The sequence below is a fragment of the Pelophylax lessonae genome, assembly GCF_965119305.1.
Source record: "Pelophylax lessonae genome assembly, chromosome: 5".
Taxonomy (NCBI): Eukaryota; Metazoa; Chordata; class Amphibia; order Anura; family Ranidae; genus Pelophylax; species Pelophylax lessonae.
Genome location: NC_138772.1, coordinates 381713039 through 381729613, shown reverse-complemented (window position 1 = coordinate 381729613; position 16575 = coordinate 381713039). Strand labels below are relative to the sequence as shown.

General features: G+C 44.6%; 1 protein-coding gene across 1 annotated transcript in view; it reads left to right on the top strand.

The window, feature by feature from the left end:
* The window catches only part of IMPA2 (inositol monophosphatase 2), a 53130-nt gene extending 38281 nt beyond the window's left edge, over nucleotides 1–14849 (top strand). Inside the window, exons 5-8 of the mRNA XM_082257282.1 lie at nucleotides 739–847; nucleotides 1338–1446; nucleotides 11182–11333; nucleotides 14267–14849. Coding sequence (XP_082113408.1) covers nucleotides 739–847; nucleotides 1338–1446; nucleotides 11182–11333; nucleotides 14267–14376 — 480 coding nt within the window. The 3' untranslated portion in view covers nucleotides 14377–14849. The remainder of the gene's footprint in view (nucleotides 1–738; nucleotides 848–1337; nucleotides 1447–11181; nucleotides 11334–14266) is intronic.
* The last annotated feature ends 1726 nt before the right edge of the window (nucleotides 14850–16575 follow it).

Below are 16575 nucleotides of genomic sequence, written 5' to 3'. Positions count from 1 at the left end.
TTGGTACAGCGTCGCATGACCGCGCAATTTTGCGTTAAAATAAGGGGGCAAATCCTTCCGGTCCAGAACTGGTTAACCTATGTGTCCATGCATACAAAGGATTTTTGAAAAGTTTAGAGGCAGAAAAAAAACAATTGCAAGTGCGTCCAGGAGCAGCTGCGTTTTGCCAGAAAAAAAGTTTGTAAACGTGCATTAACACTAGGCGTGTTTAGCACTTGAGTGTTCATTTACTCTGGCCGTTGAAATTATTATTATGGCCATTTAAATGCAATTTTACCCAAGCGCTTGACGTGCCTAAATGCGTTCCACGTTTTTTTCTGCCAAAACACTGCTTGTCTGGAGGAGAGGCTTCTAGGAACGTCTGCAAAATATACTATGTACATGGGGCCTTAGGTGCAACTTTTTTTTTTTTTTTTTGTAGTTTTCCTTTAAGTTAAAACAAAATGTTATACATGGACACCCATTCCTGACATAAAACGGCTATGATCTTTATTGCTCGGTACAAGTCCTAAAGAAACAAGGAGCTGGTTTGCACTTTATAATTTTTTTTTTTTAATACCCATTCTTAAAACCCAAGTCCTTCTAATCCAGTTGGTGTTTGTGTAATAAATTGGATAAACTTCCAATGTAGTGCTGACCCCCCTGGCCTTTTTTGGGTGTACACCTCTTACTTTTCATTGACCTTGGTTCTCTCATAAGGCTATTTCATGCGTATCTATTTTTGTCTTTTCTTTATAGCTTGAGTTTGGGGTAATATACCATTGCACTGAGGGAAAGATGTACACTGGAAGGAAAGGGCATGGGGCATTTTGTAATCAAGAGCGACTTCATGTGACAAAAGAAACAGGTTGGTGTCTTTTCATTCCTATGCCATTGTTTTCCTAATACAGACTGCTTTCTTTTTTATTTTCATTGGGTGTGGAAGAGTATAATTTAAAGGAAATGAAAAGGTGCACAAACTCACCACACTCCCCTGATCCCCACTAAACGTTGCTGTTGTAAATGCCATCTAGTGTCCCCCTTTCTTCTGAATCTTTCTCAGGGTCTTTACATTGAATGCAGGGGATTGGCCTTTTGCATTGGATTTGATGACATTGGAGGACCTGCGGGTACTGTCCTCACATCGTGCAGGAGGCCGGAAAAGTAATACTGATTTTTTCCAGTAACCTAAAAATGAGTACTTGACTCTTGACATGAAGGGCAGCCCCACTGCAAGGGAACATTTTTACTTTTCCCAAAGTTCAGCTTTAAGTTTTCATACGTTTGATGATAACCTTTTGAAAATGTAATAATATGTATTTGATTTGTCATTATCAGCGATTGTCTTGATTTTGCAGGTATCAGGAATTCTTTGATTTTAACTGAAATTGGGCCTAAACGGGATCCAGCTACATTAAAATTGTTCTTGGGAAACATGGAGACCTTTCTGAAGTTTCAAGCGCATGGGTGAGAATATGCATACATTTTAATTGAGGTCCTCTTTTCTGACTGTTTTCTTAAAGTGGTATTCAACCCAAAACCTAATATTTCTCTTTCATTCATTGACACTCAGCTTCTGATCTTCTTAACCATTGGGTTATACTGCCCCCTACAGGAGTAGGACACTAGGCAGAAAAAAGTCTGCCTACACCCATGGGCAGTCCAAGGGGGTATACTCCCTCTCTCTGCTATAGGTTTTCTGCCTAGTCAGGAGAAGGCACCTAGTTCCATGCTGGGATCACTGGTCCTGGCAATTTTTTTCTTTTTAAATAGAAATTTTTCTCCTGGTTTTCCCTTGTGAGATCTACAATCAACCGCTGGACTGGGCGACTCGATAATCTAGATTCAGTGGTCACCCCAGTCTGGCTAGCAAGCGTGCGCAGACCTCAGCTCTGTGCTAGTTTGGCCGCAACATAGCCCCACCGGACGGGGGTTGGCCTGTGAGTTAAACTCCTTGTGAGGTCACAGACAACTGGGTCTTGGCTCTAGTCGCAGTGTTCCTCCTGGCCGACAGAACCTCCTCTCCATCAAAATGGGGGGGTCTGTCTGGAGCGCTGCCTGCCTGGTTCTTGGTATGGTGAGTAGCTGTCCCCCCTCTCCCCCTGGAGGGTTTTGGGGTGGATGTGGGTCCCTCCTTGTGACGGTCGGACCCCCGGGTTCTCCTCCTTCCGTCAGACAACCCCTTTCATCTGTCCCTCCATCCTAACCCTCCCCCTCCACTTATGCTGGGGCTGTGTGGGTGGTCTTGTCCAGTCCAGGGGACAAGGCTCCTTCAGCCTGAAGGTGCACCCTCACCCGTATCGGGTCCGGCTACAAGATCGAGTTTCACTCTTGTCCCCTGGCAAGGTTCTTTCCTTCTAACTTGCGCCTGTTCCAACATGGGTTTACTTCAGGGAGATCATGTCAAACAAATCTTATAGATTTTTTTGACTGGGTGACTAAAATAATAGACGGTGGAGCTGCAGTAGACATTGCATATCTAGATTTTAGTAAGGCTTTTGACACTGTCCCACATAGAAGACTTATCAATAAACTGCAGTCATTGAGCATGGACTCCCATATTGTTGAGTGGATTAGGCAGTGGCTGAGTGACAGACAACAGAGGGTTGTAGTCAATGGAGAACATTCAGAACAAGGTCATGTTACCAGTGGGGTACCTCAGGGATCTGTACTGGGACCAATTTTGTTTAATATCTTCATAAGTGATATTGCAAAAGGCCTCGATGGTAAGGTTTGTCTTTTTGCTGATGACACAAAGATATGTAACAGGGTTGATGTTCCTAGAGGGAAACGCCAAATGGAAAAGGATTTAGGAAAACTAGAAGAATGGTCAGAACTCTGGCAACTGAAATTTAATGTGGATAAGTGCAAGATAATGCACCTGGGGCGTAAAAACCCAAGGGCAGAATATAGAATATTTGACACAGTCCTGACCTCAGTATCTGAGGAAAGGGATTTAGGAGTAATTATTTCAGAAGACTTAAAGGTGGGAAGACAATGTAATAGAGCAGCACGAAATGCCAGCAGAATGCTTGGATGTATAGGGAGAGGTATAAGCAGTAGAAAGAGAGAAGTGCTTATGCCGCTGTACAGAACACTGGTGAGACCTCACTTGGAGTATTGTGCGTAGTACTGGAGGCCATATCTCCAGAAGGATATAGATACTCTAGAGAGAGTTCAGAGAAGAGCTACTAAACTAGTACATGGATTGCAGGAAAAAACTTACCAGGAAAGGTTAAAGGCCCTTAACATGTATAGCTTGGAAGAAAGAAGAGACAGAGGGGATATGATAGAAACTTTTTTAAATACATAAAGGGAATCAACTCGGTAAAGGAGGAGAGCATATTTAAAAGAAGAAAAACTACCACAAGAGGACACAGTTTTAAATTAGAAGGGCAAAGGTTTAAAAGTAATATGAGGAAGTATTACTTTACTGAGAGAGTAGTGGATGCATGGAATAACCTTCCTGCAGAAGTGGTAGCTGCAAATACAGTGAAGGAGTTTAAGCATGCATGGGATAGGCATAAGGCTATCCTTCATATAAGATGGGGCCAGGGACTATTCATAGGATTCAGATATATTGGGCAGACTAGATGGGCCAATTGGTTCTTATCTGCCGACACATTCTATGTTTCCTGACCGCTTACAGCAGTGAGGGCGAACCTATGGCACGCGTGCCACAGCTGGCACACAGAGTCCTCTCTGTGGGCAAGTGAGAGCCTCCGCCACTGCCCTCACTATGACAAAGGGAGAAGTGAGCGCAGGCTGTCAGTTTTTTTTCCCCCGCTTGCCTCCCTTCTTCTGTCAAGCGGCACGGGACAAGGACAGAGCGGCGCTTGCAGGGATCGCCGCCTACTGTTTCTTCCTGCCTCCCCATTGGCTGAAGCCAGGGACCAATAAAGAGCCAGGACAAGTGCACCATGGGACATGTAATGTAGTCCTGGAAGTCTATGGCTCCATTTTAATCAATTAAGGGAAAACTACAGCTACTACGGAGAAAAAAAACACTAATATGGGAAAAAAAGGGCTTCGAGAGAAGGGAGAGCAAGGGTGAGAGGAGAGTGGAGACAAGAATGAGAGGAGGGAGAGAGCCCAAGCCGCAACAGCCCCTGGAGTTAAACCAGCCAGAGAGGAGCAAGAGGACAGTGCTGAGAGGACAGAAGAGTGAGGCGGGTGATCAAAGGCACCAACAAATGAGAAGCTGCTGCCAGGCACACCGACACGGGACGCTGGATTCGGGTGAGTGCTAAATTGACTTCAATCTCTCTTGGGGTTGCGATCATCACTTGGGTGGCTGGGTGTGTGCTGTTTAATTGCAGTGTTGGCACTTTGAAAAAAATAAGTTGGTTTTGTGATGGTTTTGGCACTCGGGCTCAAAAAGGTTCGCCATCACTGGCCTACAGGGTCTGTTTGGGGCAGTACAAGACCTGTTACTTCAAGGGGTTATTGTCCCGGTTCCAAATTCGGAACATTTTCAGGGTTTTTACTCAACCTTGTTTACAGTCCCAAGGAAGGAAGACCAGGTGCATTCAATCCTGGACCTCTAGGCGCTGAACTGATTTTTGCAGGTGCAGAAGTTTAGAATAGAGTACATTCGGACGGTGGTGGCATCCCTGCATCAGGGGGATTTTCTTGCCTCTATCAACATAAAGGATGCTTACCTTCATATTAAAATATGTGCCGGTCACCAGCGCTTCCTTCGTTTTGCTGTGGGAGAGGAGCATTATCAGTTTGTGGCATTACCCTTTGGTCTCGCATCTGCTCCTCGGGTCTTCACAAAAGTGTTAGCCCCGGTGCTGGCATTGTTACGCCAACTGAGGATCGCGGTACTGGGTTACTTGCCTCCTTCTGCTCTGGTAGAAAACCTGGAAATCGCCCTACGAACGCTGAGGGCGTTCGGCTGGATTCTGAATCTTCAGAAGTCTGCTCTAGTTCAGTCCACAAACATGAACTATCTGGTTCTGACGTTGGACTCTGCCTTAGGGCTCTTTCACACGGGCTTTCCGTGTGAAAGGTCCGCTGCCGGACTTTTTTTTTTTTTTTCTTTCACGGAGCGGATGACATTTCTGTCATCCGCTCCGTAGGTCCGCATATCATCCCATCCGTTTGCGGATGATATGCGGACCTAATGTAAGTCTATGGGGGATTGCGGATGTCAGCGGATGACACCGCTGACATCCGATTTTTCCTTCCTTTCCGTTTTTTGAACGGAACAAAAATAGGATTTTTTTCTGTTCCAAAAAACGGAACAGAACTGACAGGAGGAAAATCGGATGTCAGCGGATGGTATTCCGCTGACATCCGCAATGCCATAGACTTACATTATGTCCGCAAATCATTCCGCAAAAAAATAGGATGATTTGCGGACATACGGAGCGCCCGTGTGAAAGGGCCCTTAGTCAGAGTGCTCCTACCTCTGGACAAACTCCAGAAATTGCAGGCTGCAATTTTGTCTCCTGCTGTCCAGCAGATGGTCATCCCTCCAGACTTGCATGTGGGTGCTGGGCCTGATGGTGTCTACCTTCGAGACAGTTTTGTTTGCACAGTTCAATACGGGGTCCCTGCACGGAGATTCTGGCGAAATGGGACAAGACTGCGCAGTCTCTGGACAATCAGACCCAATTGAGGCAGGGAGAGTCCATGATATGGTGGCTTTGTTCTCCGGTACTTCAGATGGGCAAATCCTTCCGCCCCTTGTATTGGACAGTGGTCACCACGGATGCCAGCCTGTCCAGGCTAGGGAGACGTCCTCGGCAAAAATTCTGCTCAGGGGCTCTGGACACTGGAAGAGTCCAGACTACCGATCAATGTCTTGGAACTCCGAGCCATCAGACTGTGCCTGGACCATTGGACGGATCGTCTTCAGGAATGTCAAGTGCGCATTCAATCAGAGAATGCCACGGCCATGGCTTATGTCAATCACCAAGGGGAGGGGGGCACAAGAAGTTTCCTTGTGGCTCTTGAGGTAGCCGGCATTCTAAGGTGGGCAGAACAGTTGGCTCCAGCCCTCTCCGCCGTACATGTTCCCAAGGTGGAAAACTGGCAGGCGGATTACCTAAGTTGGCAGGCATTGGACCAAGAGTAGTGGTCCCTTCATCCGGAGGTGTTTCATCAGTTGTCTCCGGCGGGGCATCCCGAGGTGGATCTGTTGGCGTCTCGGCTAAACATAGAGGTGCAGAGGTTTGTGGCTCAGTCCCAGGAACCTCTGGCGGACACAACAGATGCATTAGTGCCCCCCTGGGCCTTCCCTCCTCTCCAGCTTCTGCCAAGACTTCTACGCAGGATTGAGGCAGAAGGGATTCCAGTCTTCTTAGTGGCCTCGCCGGGCTTGGTAAGCCAATCTGGTGCGACTAGTCACCATGTTCCTTGGCAGCTTCCTCTCAGGGAGGATCTGCTGTCCCAAGGGCCAATCTTCCATCCTGCTTTGCAGTCGCTGGCTTTGACGGCTTGGCTGTTGAACGCCAGGTGCTGATGGATAGAGGTTTGTTTTAGTCAATGATTCCAACTCTGTTAAAAGATAGGAAATCTACTGCTGGGACGATCTAATATCGTACGTGGAAGTCGTACATTGCGTGGTGTGAGTGTCATGGGATCCATCCTGGCTTTTTCTCGGTGGCTCAGATCTTGACCTTTCTTCAACGGGGGGTTGAGCAGAAACTGGCCTTGCGTACTATCAAGGGACAGGTGTCGGCCTCAAGGGTCTTCTTTCAACAGGCTTTGGCCACATACTCCCTGGTGCGTACCTTTTTTCAGGGAATTAGGCACTTGGCCCCTCAAGTACAGTCTCTGTTGCTGCCTTGGGACTTCAATTTAGTGCTTAGTCCTCTAAAAGCCTCCTTTTTGAGAATCTTCGGGAGATTCCCCTGCTTACGCTGTCCCAGAAGGTGGCCGCCTTGGTGGCTATCACCTCTGCGCATAGGGTGTCAGAGTTGACGGCATTATCCTGTCATTCACCTTCATTAGTGTTCACAGAGATGAGGCGTTTCTTCACCCCTTGTCCCTCGTTCCTTCCAAAAGTTGTCTCTGATTTTCATTTGAATGAAGACATTGTGTTGCCCTTCCCTGTATCCCAGACCAAAACATCCAAAGAAAATTGCTTTGCAGGCCTTGGATGTCGTCAGGGCGATTAGGCTGTACCTAGCAGCTATGGAGTCTCTTAGGAAATCGGACTCGCTATTTGTGCTTATGGAAGGGCCTCGGAAAGGGTTGTCCGCTTCCTCTGAGACCATTTCCAGATGGATCAGACAGACGGTGATTCAGGCCTATTCCATCAAGGGTCCAGTTCCTCCTTTCCCTGTCAAGGCGCACTCGGGCGCTCAGTGCCTCCTGGGCCTTCCATCATTTGGCGTCAGTGACGCAGGTTTGCAAGGCGGCCACCTGGTGGTCGGTGCACACTTACAAAATTCTTTAAAGTGGATGTGTTGGCATCTGCGGATGCTTCATTTGGCCGCAAGGTTTTGCAGACTGCTGTTTCCTCTTTGAGGGTGTATTTTTTTTTCAGGTGAGCTCCAGTTGTTTTGGTTGAGCTCCGGTTTACCTCGTTGGCTATAGTTAGCCTTGGGAATTTCTTTTTTGCTGTTCCCAGCCCTCATATTTAACACTGCTTTGGGATGTCCCAATAGTTAAGAAGATCATGAGCTCTGTCCATCAATGAACGAAAGAGAAAATGGGATTTTTGACTTACCATAAAGTCCATTTCTCTGATGTTTGACTGACACGGCACCCACCCCTCTGTGGAGTTGTAATTCTTTTGACACTGCTTGTAACAAAACTGAGTACCTATAGCGGAGAGAGGGGGGTATACTCCCTTGGACTGCCCATGGGCGTAGCCAGACTTTTTTTTTTTCTGCCTATTGCCCTACTCCTGTAGGGGGCAGTATAACCCAATGGTTAAGATGATCAGGAGCTGTGTCCTTCAATGAAAATCAGAGTGATGGATTTTACGGTAAGTCAAAAAATATCATTATTGCAGTTTACCGATCACTAGATGTGGTGGCTGTATAATCATTCTCTCGATCTGTCGATCGATCGATCGATCTCTCTACATCGATCTCTTGATTTAAAGGTTTTACAATAAAAAAAATAAAAAAGTTCCTAATTTTTAAACATCCCTGTCAGTGTTAAAGGGGTTGTGAAGTCAGGATTTTTTTTTTATCTTAATCTATTTTATGCATTAGGATAAAAAGCCTTCTGTGTGCAGCATCCCACCTAATACTTACCTGAACCTCCCTCTCTATCCAGCGAGGTTCTGGAGTGCCTCAGTCGTCCGACACTGTCTCTCCTGTTTGAGACACAGCAGTGGCACCATTGGCCCCCCACTGCTGTAAGTCAAACTCTACCAATCAGGAGAGAGATGATGCAGGGCCAAAAAGCAACTCCATGTCTGAATGGATACACGGAGCTGCAGCGTAGCTCGGGTGCCCCCATAGCAAGCTGCTTGCTGTGGGGGCACTCAACAGGACGGAGAGGTCTGGAGCACCAAGAAGACCCGAGAAGAGGAGGATCCCAGCTGCCCTGTGCAAAACCACTGCACATCTCATCCCTGTAACTGCAATAGAGCTTTTCTGTTGATAAACTGACTTACTGGCCAGATCACCAGTTGAAAATGGAAGGAGACTAAAAAATTGAACTAATACAGCCATCACATCTAAGAATTAATAAACTGCAATCTCATAAATGTTTGCCTTTGGGCTTATTGCTGCTTTAAAATAATATTTATCTGTCAGGCATGTTAATCCTCTAACTTCAGTACTTTCTGAGTCACGGACTGTAAAGAGGTGGTCAGCAAATAATCATTGAATCTTCATGCTTGTTCCAGTCATTGACACAAAGTATTACAGTTGTGTTCAAAATTATTCAACCCCCGAATGCTGTAAAGGGTTTTAGGGAATTTAGTATACATTTGTAATTGTATGCAGAATGAAATCCTACAAGGACTTTTTAAAGAACCATATGCAACTAAAATGACATCAATTGGTTTTGTAATACAGCAGTAAATGTTTATTTTGTGAATTCTTCATTGACACAATTATTCAACCCCTTAAAGACTACCACTCTGAAGAACAGAGGTTCATTGAAGTGTTTTCAATCTGGTATTGAAAACACCTGTGGATGTCAGGGATTAGCAATAAAGCCCAATAAGCACCAATTAGGCAGCTTTAAAATGACTGTGATACTCAGCTCCTTCTAGACATTTTACTGGTGTGGTTACAAACATGGTGAAGTCAAGAGAATGGTCCAGGAAGACAAGAGAAGAGGTGATTACTCTTCACAGGAAGGGCAATGGCTATAAGAAGATTGCAAAGATGTTAAACATACGAAGAGACACCATAGGAAGCATCATTCGCAGATTCAAGGCAAAGGGCACTGTTGAAACGCTACCTGGTCGTTGCAGAAAGAAGATGCTGACTTTGACTGCTGTGCGCTACCTGAAGCGTAGAGTGGAGAAAAGTCCCCGTGGGACTGCTGAGGAACTGAGAAAAGATTTGTCAGATGTGGGTACTGAAGTTTCTGCTCAGACAATACGGCGCACACTGCGTAATGAAGGCATGCATGCCAGAACTCCCAGGCGCACCCCCTTGCTGTCTCCAAAGAATAAGAGTCGACTGCAGTATGCCAAAAGTCATGTGGACAAACCACAGAAGTTTTGGGATAGTGTTCTGTGGACTGATGAAACAAAATTAGAACTGTTTGGGCCCATGGATCAACGCTATGTTTGGAGGAGGAAGAACAAGGCCTATGAAGAAAAGAACACCTTGCCTACTGTGAAGCATGGCGGGGGGTCAATCATGCTTTGGGGCTGTTTTGCTTCTGCAGGTACAGGGAAGCTTCAGCGTGTGCAAGGTACCATGAATTCTCTTCAGTACCAGGAGATATTGGATGACAATGTGATGCAGTCCGTCACAAACCTGAGGCTTGGGAGACATTGGACTTTCAAAAGGACAATGATCCCAAGCATACCTCCAAGTCCACTAGAGCATGGTTGCAGATTAAAGGCTGGAACATTTTGGAGTGGCCATCAGTCACCAGAGTTAAATCCAATTGAGAACCTCTGGTGGGACTTAAAGAAAGCAGTTGCAGTGCACAAGCCTAAAGAATGTGACTGAACTGGAGGCTTTTGCCCATGACGAATGGCCGAAGATACCCGTAGATCGCTGCAAGACACTTGTGTCAAGCTATGCTTCACGTTTAAAAGCTGTTATAACTGTAAAAGGATGTTGTACTAAGTACGAAGATTGAATGTCACTTGGGGGTTGAATAAAACTGATAATGATGTGAGCACAGAAAAGACATTTGTGGTTATTTCATTATAAATGTTATGTTATATTTGTCTGACCTACACGTGCCTCTTTGATTTTGATCATTCGGTCATCCTGCTTACAATTAAATCAATGTCAAACTGGCCAAAACAATCAATTTCAATGGGGGTTGAATAATTTTGAACACCACTGTATATAGGCATCTGCAGAAAGAAAGGTCCGCAAATTCCAGGCTATGTATTTTTCTTCCTATTCTGCTGTGATATTACCAGACAGGAAGTGAATGAAAATCTGCAATAGGAACACAGATGGCAAATAAAAAAAAAAAAAAAAAAGCTTGATGTATTAACAAATGGGATAATAGCTTGGTGCATTGACAGTATTTTGCTTATCATTTTTGATGAGCATATTAATGTTTAGTGCTGCTCCATATTAATGTTGATAGAGATTAGAGCTTATGCCTTGTAGCATAGGGTCCTCATTCTCAACCAGGACCCTACATGCATGGAATTTGCATGTTTTCCCTGTGTTTGCTTGGGTTTCCTTTGGGTTGTCTGGTTTCCTCCCACACTCCAATGATATGCTGGAAGGTTAATTGGCTCCTGTCTAAATTGGCTCTAATGTGTGTGTTTTCATGTGAGTTTGGGAATTTAGATTGGAAGCTCCTTAGAGTAGGGACTGATGTGAATGTACAGTATGTAAAGATCTACATATATTGTCGGCGTTATTTGCATATCTATATTAAATATGTTTTACATTACACTTTTGTAGAAGGTATTTTTTGATCTCATTTTATAGGACTTCTGCCCTATGTGGTTAGCTCCATTTAGATGCAAATATGCTGATGGAAACAGATGTTGAACTGAAAAAACAATACAATTTATATGGCTGATATCCAAACCATGGGCCTGAAATATTTGTCCTTTTTCTGCTTTGTCACCAGGATCCGAATCATTGGAAGTGCCACCCTGGCCTTGTGTCATATAGCGTCAGGGGCTGCCGATGGCTACTATCAGTTTGGACTGCATTGCTGGGACTTGGCAGCAGCTACTGTAATAATAAGGGAAGCTGGAGGAGTTGTGATAGATACCTCTGGTGAGTTGACAGTGAAGGTGGGGCTTTTCTTCTAATATTTGACCTGCTTAAATTTTTAATTTTTGGAACTTAAGCTTGCTAATAATTTCTGTTTCTCTATTAATTCCTTTTTATTACTATATTTTTGAGAGCATACACAGGAACATGTCTTCCATTGTCAACAAAATAGGCCTATGGAAAACACAGACCATGAGGCTTATGTATCGCCTTATTTAAGGTTTGGGCAGAGTAGGGAAAGAATACAAACTATGTTGAGCTTTTTTTGCTTTCTGTGACCCCGCTAGGGAGATTAATTCGCTAAATGTACCCTGGTGGCTGATGTCAAAGTGACATTAAAGTGGAATTCCAGCCTAACACCAGCTATGCTTAAATATTTTCCCTCCCTCCTCCTGCTACCTATCCTGCCTAACCCATGTGTGATAAAAAGAAAAAAGTGTACACTTGCCTATATTTAGTCTGCTCCAATGCACAGCGGCCATATTTGTGTAGTCTGGCGGCCTGAATCTGATTCGGCTGCTGCGCACGTGGGTCTCCCTGTTGGGTCTGCTACCACGCGTAGTATGGAGGATTCCTCCACATCTGCAACTGGGCACGAAAAGGCTCTGGTGGAAGCACTGATTGTATCTGTGTTCGAGACCTTTAAAAATGGAGGCTGCAGCTGCGACGGAGGCGCAGGTTCCCTTTTGGCACTCACAAGCCATCCAGAGCAGCAAAGGTTTTTCCTTTCCGGGTCTATTTTGACAGAATTGTTGATAAAGATTTGGGACAACCAAAGTGTCCCCTTGGGGTCCCTAAGCAAATTGCTAGGTGATCCCCCCCCCCCCTATGAAGAGTCCCTTCTTAAGAAGTGGACTGTTCCACTGGTGGTGGACCCTCCAGTATCCAGATTGAACAAGGCAGCCATGATTCCTGTTGAATAGTCCCCCGAACTTTAAGGACCTGGCTGAGGTGGGTATTTACCATTGCACTGGTGTTGCAAACTCTGGGTGGGCAAAATATTTATGCCGTAACCTCGAGGGAGAACGGCTCCCCCCTGCCTTTGCTGAGCTGGCGGACCAGCTCGTCCAGGGGCTGCAGTTTGTTTGTGATGCCTCTTTGGATGCGGCTCCCCTAGTGGCTCAGGTCTCTGTTTTGGCAGTGGTCCTTCAGCGTGTTTTTTGGCTCAAATGCTGGTCTACGGACCAGACTACCAAAAAGGCCTTGACTGAACTTCCCTTTCAAGGAGATCGCCTGTTTGGAGCTACCCTGGATGACTTCATTAAAGGTCTCACAGGGGGAGAGAGTACCTTTCTTCGGCAGGCTACTAAGGGCAAGGACCCTCGTCATAGACATGAGCCCTCCTTCTCGGCTCATAAGACGTTTTTTCCTCCCTCAGGGTCGACTGACAAGGGCTCAAAGCCTTTCAGGGCAAGCCTAGAGTGAGCTTCTCCAAACCCGCGGACAAGGCTCCCTCAGCATGGAGGTGCTCCCTCACCCGTATCGGGGGTGTGGGGGGGGGACTTCTTTCTTCGCTGGTTTCTGGACCCGTGGACTTCCTGGTACAAAAGAAGTGGGTCCACAAAGTCATTCGGTCCAGCTACAAGATCGAGTTTCGCTCTTGTCCCCCGGCAATGTTCTTTCCTTCCAACTTGCGTCTGTCCCCAGACCGCTTATAGGGTCTGTTTGGGGAGGTACAAGACCTGTTCAAGCAGTGATTGTCTCGTTTCTGAAAGAAATGCTTGAAATATATCCCTCTGTGTGTAACGCATCCTATATAAAATATGTTTCACTTTTTGAATTAAATTACTGAAATAAATTTTTTGATGGTATTCTAATTTTGAGATGCACCTGTATATACATCTTTCTTACTCCGGTTAGTTAGCATAGGTGTTGAGAGGGTAGGGAACAGTTTTAAGGCTAGTGAAGTGTAAGCAGGAACTCCACTTTAAATATAAGATCACAAGAGTTTTGTTGTCCGATCAGCAATGCAGCCATAGCTTTTTTTTTTTTTTTTTTTTTCTTTCCTACCACCATGGGTGAATAATCACTTGATTCCATCAACGCTGTCAGTGTTTATGGGGGAATTCCTCCTGCAGGGCTATTGTATTCTGCCAGCGGAGGGGGGTCTTCCCAGCTGTCAGAATACAATGATTACTACAATCTGCTGTACCTGCTGGCAGTAATCGCATGTAGAAAAATCTAACAGGCTGGTTGTACCCAAAAGGTTCAATGGATTGACTCTGGTGCAATCAGCCTGCCTGTACATAGATCGAAATTCAGCCGGTCCCTGCTGAACCGGCTGAATTTTGATCCATTGTATCCATGTATGGATGGCTTTAGTGCAAAAAAAGAAACCCAGAGCTCTCCTGTGTACACATCCCATGTTATCCTAATGGGTCTGATTAGCCTCCCTGAGTTCTTATCTTGGACTACAGAACAATTTTTGCATATTAGGGAGATGACTAGGGAGGAGGGATTCAATAGTTTAGCAAATGACAACTGGTCAGGGCTGATATCAGCAGGAGCACATTGCATTTCTGGCAGATCAACTGATATTTGTCTGTACTTGCAGGGTCTTGAAAGGAATAAAACCTAAGATATGTGCATGTATTGCAGAGATGAACTGCATGCGTGCATACACCCCTGTACCCTGCCACTAACATAAAAGTGATCAGCTTCACAAATGCTAGCTTTGACTGAAACCTCCTGGCATACTATCTAGTGTAAAAGCAGTTTGTTTTATAGTAGACAGGTAAGGCTCTGCTTACTGGAGTATTGCAACAAAACCTCAGTGGTTCAGGATATTGTTGGTAGCAGTTTCTTTAGACTGCAGGATTACATATTGCTTAACATTTGTTCCTAATATGATGAGGGAATATGTTGTATGACTACTATCCTATTGCCACCTTTAATGCTTTTAAGTCATTAGTGTTTTTTTTGTTTTTTGCCTGCAGGTGGACCTTTAGATCTCATGTCTTGCCGTGTAGTGGCAGCTGGTACCATGGAACTGGCACAGAGCATAGCTCAGGAGTTAGAGACTATAAACTATGGGAGAGATGACTGAATTATGTCCATTTGTATTGAACTATCCCTGGTTGTTCCTGCTGAATCCTTCACCCAAGTGTTATTGTGGGCTTAAAAATGGCTTGCATTGATCTCCAAGTGTCCAGAGACTAATGCCATGTCATTTTCTAAATAAAATATGTGTCTTTCTTTCTTTTCCTTTTTTTTTTTTCCATTTTTAGAGGGTACCTTTTTTTAACAAGTGGTAGTTCTACTATGCCTGTTTTATAAAAGGATAACTGTACCAAATGTCATTCAGTGGAGAGTAGTAGGAGTGTGTTGTAATTATCTCATTCATGTCTGTGAACTTGTTTAACAACTATATTTCCTGTATCAAGCACTGGAGAGTCCCTTCAGCTTGTACCTGAAATTGTGTAGTCCAAGCCTACAACTTGTAGGTGCCTGTAAGAAGTCTCCAATAGACTGGGTGATACACAGGCTGATGGGACCCAGATTTAAAGGAGTTTTCTACTTTGCTTAGAAATTGAGCCCAAACCCCCTTTTCAAAAATAAAGTGTCCATTACTTTTTGGGTCTTGGTTTTCATGTCGGCGGTAAACCTAAATGCTTTTCCCTTATCGGGCCAGAAGGGGTAAGCCATTCAAACCGGCTTTGTTCGAAAATCACCAATTATGTTTGTGAATAATGTGGTACAAATTGTCTTTCTCCTTTTTAAATGGTGGAAATGGAGTGCTGAGATGCGTGAGATTATCAGATCACTTTTAATTTTAGTACAAGTGCCATTTGGTGGACTTTTCCTCTAAAGGGAACTTGTCATGACTGTATCTGCACCAGTCTCCTGTCCAGTGCTGAAGACTGTCATTGCGTTATTCCAGAATGTGGGGCCAGGGCTGGTTACCCTATGGTAGCATCACCCATAGTCTATACCTGTCCTGAAAATAGCACTGCCTGGTTGCTTACAGCATTATATGGGAACATAACAGCCAGTCTGACAGGTTTGCTTTGGTTTCCCTTTTTAAAATGACGTTGGCTTCTTGCTGAAGTTTCACTGAAGATAATCCAGTATTTCTGCCCTGGAGCCAGAGTTTAACATTGAGGTTATGCAACTAAAATAAAACTTTTATTTTTTCACAATCATATTCTCAGGTAACTTGGTTTGTCTCTAAATGCTGTATCATCAGTGTTATTACACTTTAGTAGTGACAATCTCAATTTTTTGTTCATGTGTTACACAATTTTTGTATATATGACCTAATGCACAGTATTAGTCTATTTAAACATGGAAGCCTTTTCTTTTTTGCTTGCTGTCATTCAACAAGAAAATGCATCTTAAACTAAATTCACTGTACATAAAAGATCTGATAATACATAGTTGCATGTGTGTAACCGTAGCCAAGGCAGAACATGTGATTGCTATGGCTCATGTGTAGTGAGGGAAGGGGTGCTAGTGTTCACTGGCTTTAAGCTAAAAGTGTACACTATCTATATTGCATTTACATAACAGAAATCAGAGAGCTTTCCCAGACGTGCAAAGATAAAAGCATCTTTAAACTCACAAGCTGGGTCCTCCACCCTTCCCCTGGAAGTTTCCTGTAGAAACGCATTACCGAAAACAAATTAAACTGCTTGACCTTCTTGGGGCCAGTGCTGTGTTCCTTTCCTCTGGCCCTGGTCCACCTGTAGCTCAGCACATATTTTCAGGATAGCCATTTTTCTCTACGGGCAGGCCTGGCACTTGCACAGACCTTAAGGAAGAGCTGGAAGTGAGGAACACTATGCCATCCATGGGCAGGGCAAGCAAAGTCTTTTATTCCTATGGACATTTTTGTTGCAGGGGTTGAATCTGGTTTGTGTTTTGTCCTTTTAATGTTGACCAAAATCGCAGACTTCAGATAAGGAAGATTTGAGATGGGGGTAGGTAGACTGAAACACACATTGGCTTTTCAGGGTTTACCCTGGCTAGAACTCCAGTGGAGCTCACAATCTATACCCTTCCATTTCTTCTACTGCAGTCTGGCAAGAAATGTAGACCCCCCGCTAATGTCTGAGGAAGGTGAGAAGAGCACAGAATTCAGGTAGAATAGGAAATTCGGATTCCCAGGAGATCCAAGATGACAATGGCTGATTGAACCTGACAACATTTCTAAACTATGAAATATTATGCTGGTTTGATCCAGAACAGTTTCATGTCCAAAATCGTTTCCTTTTATGAAAGCTGGGAGTGATCATACAAGTAATGT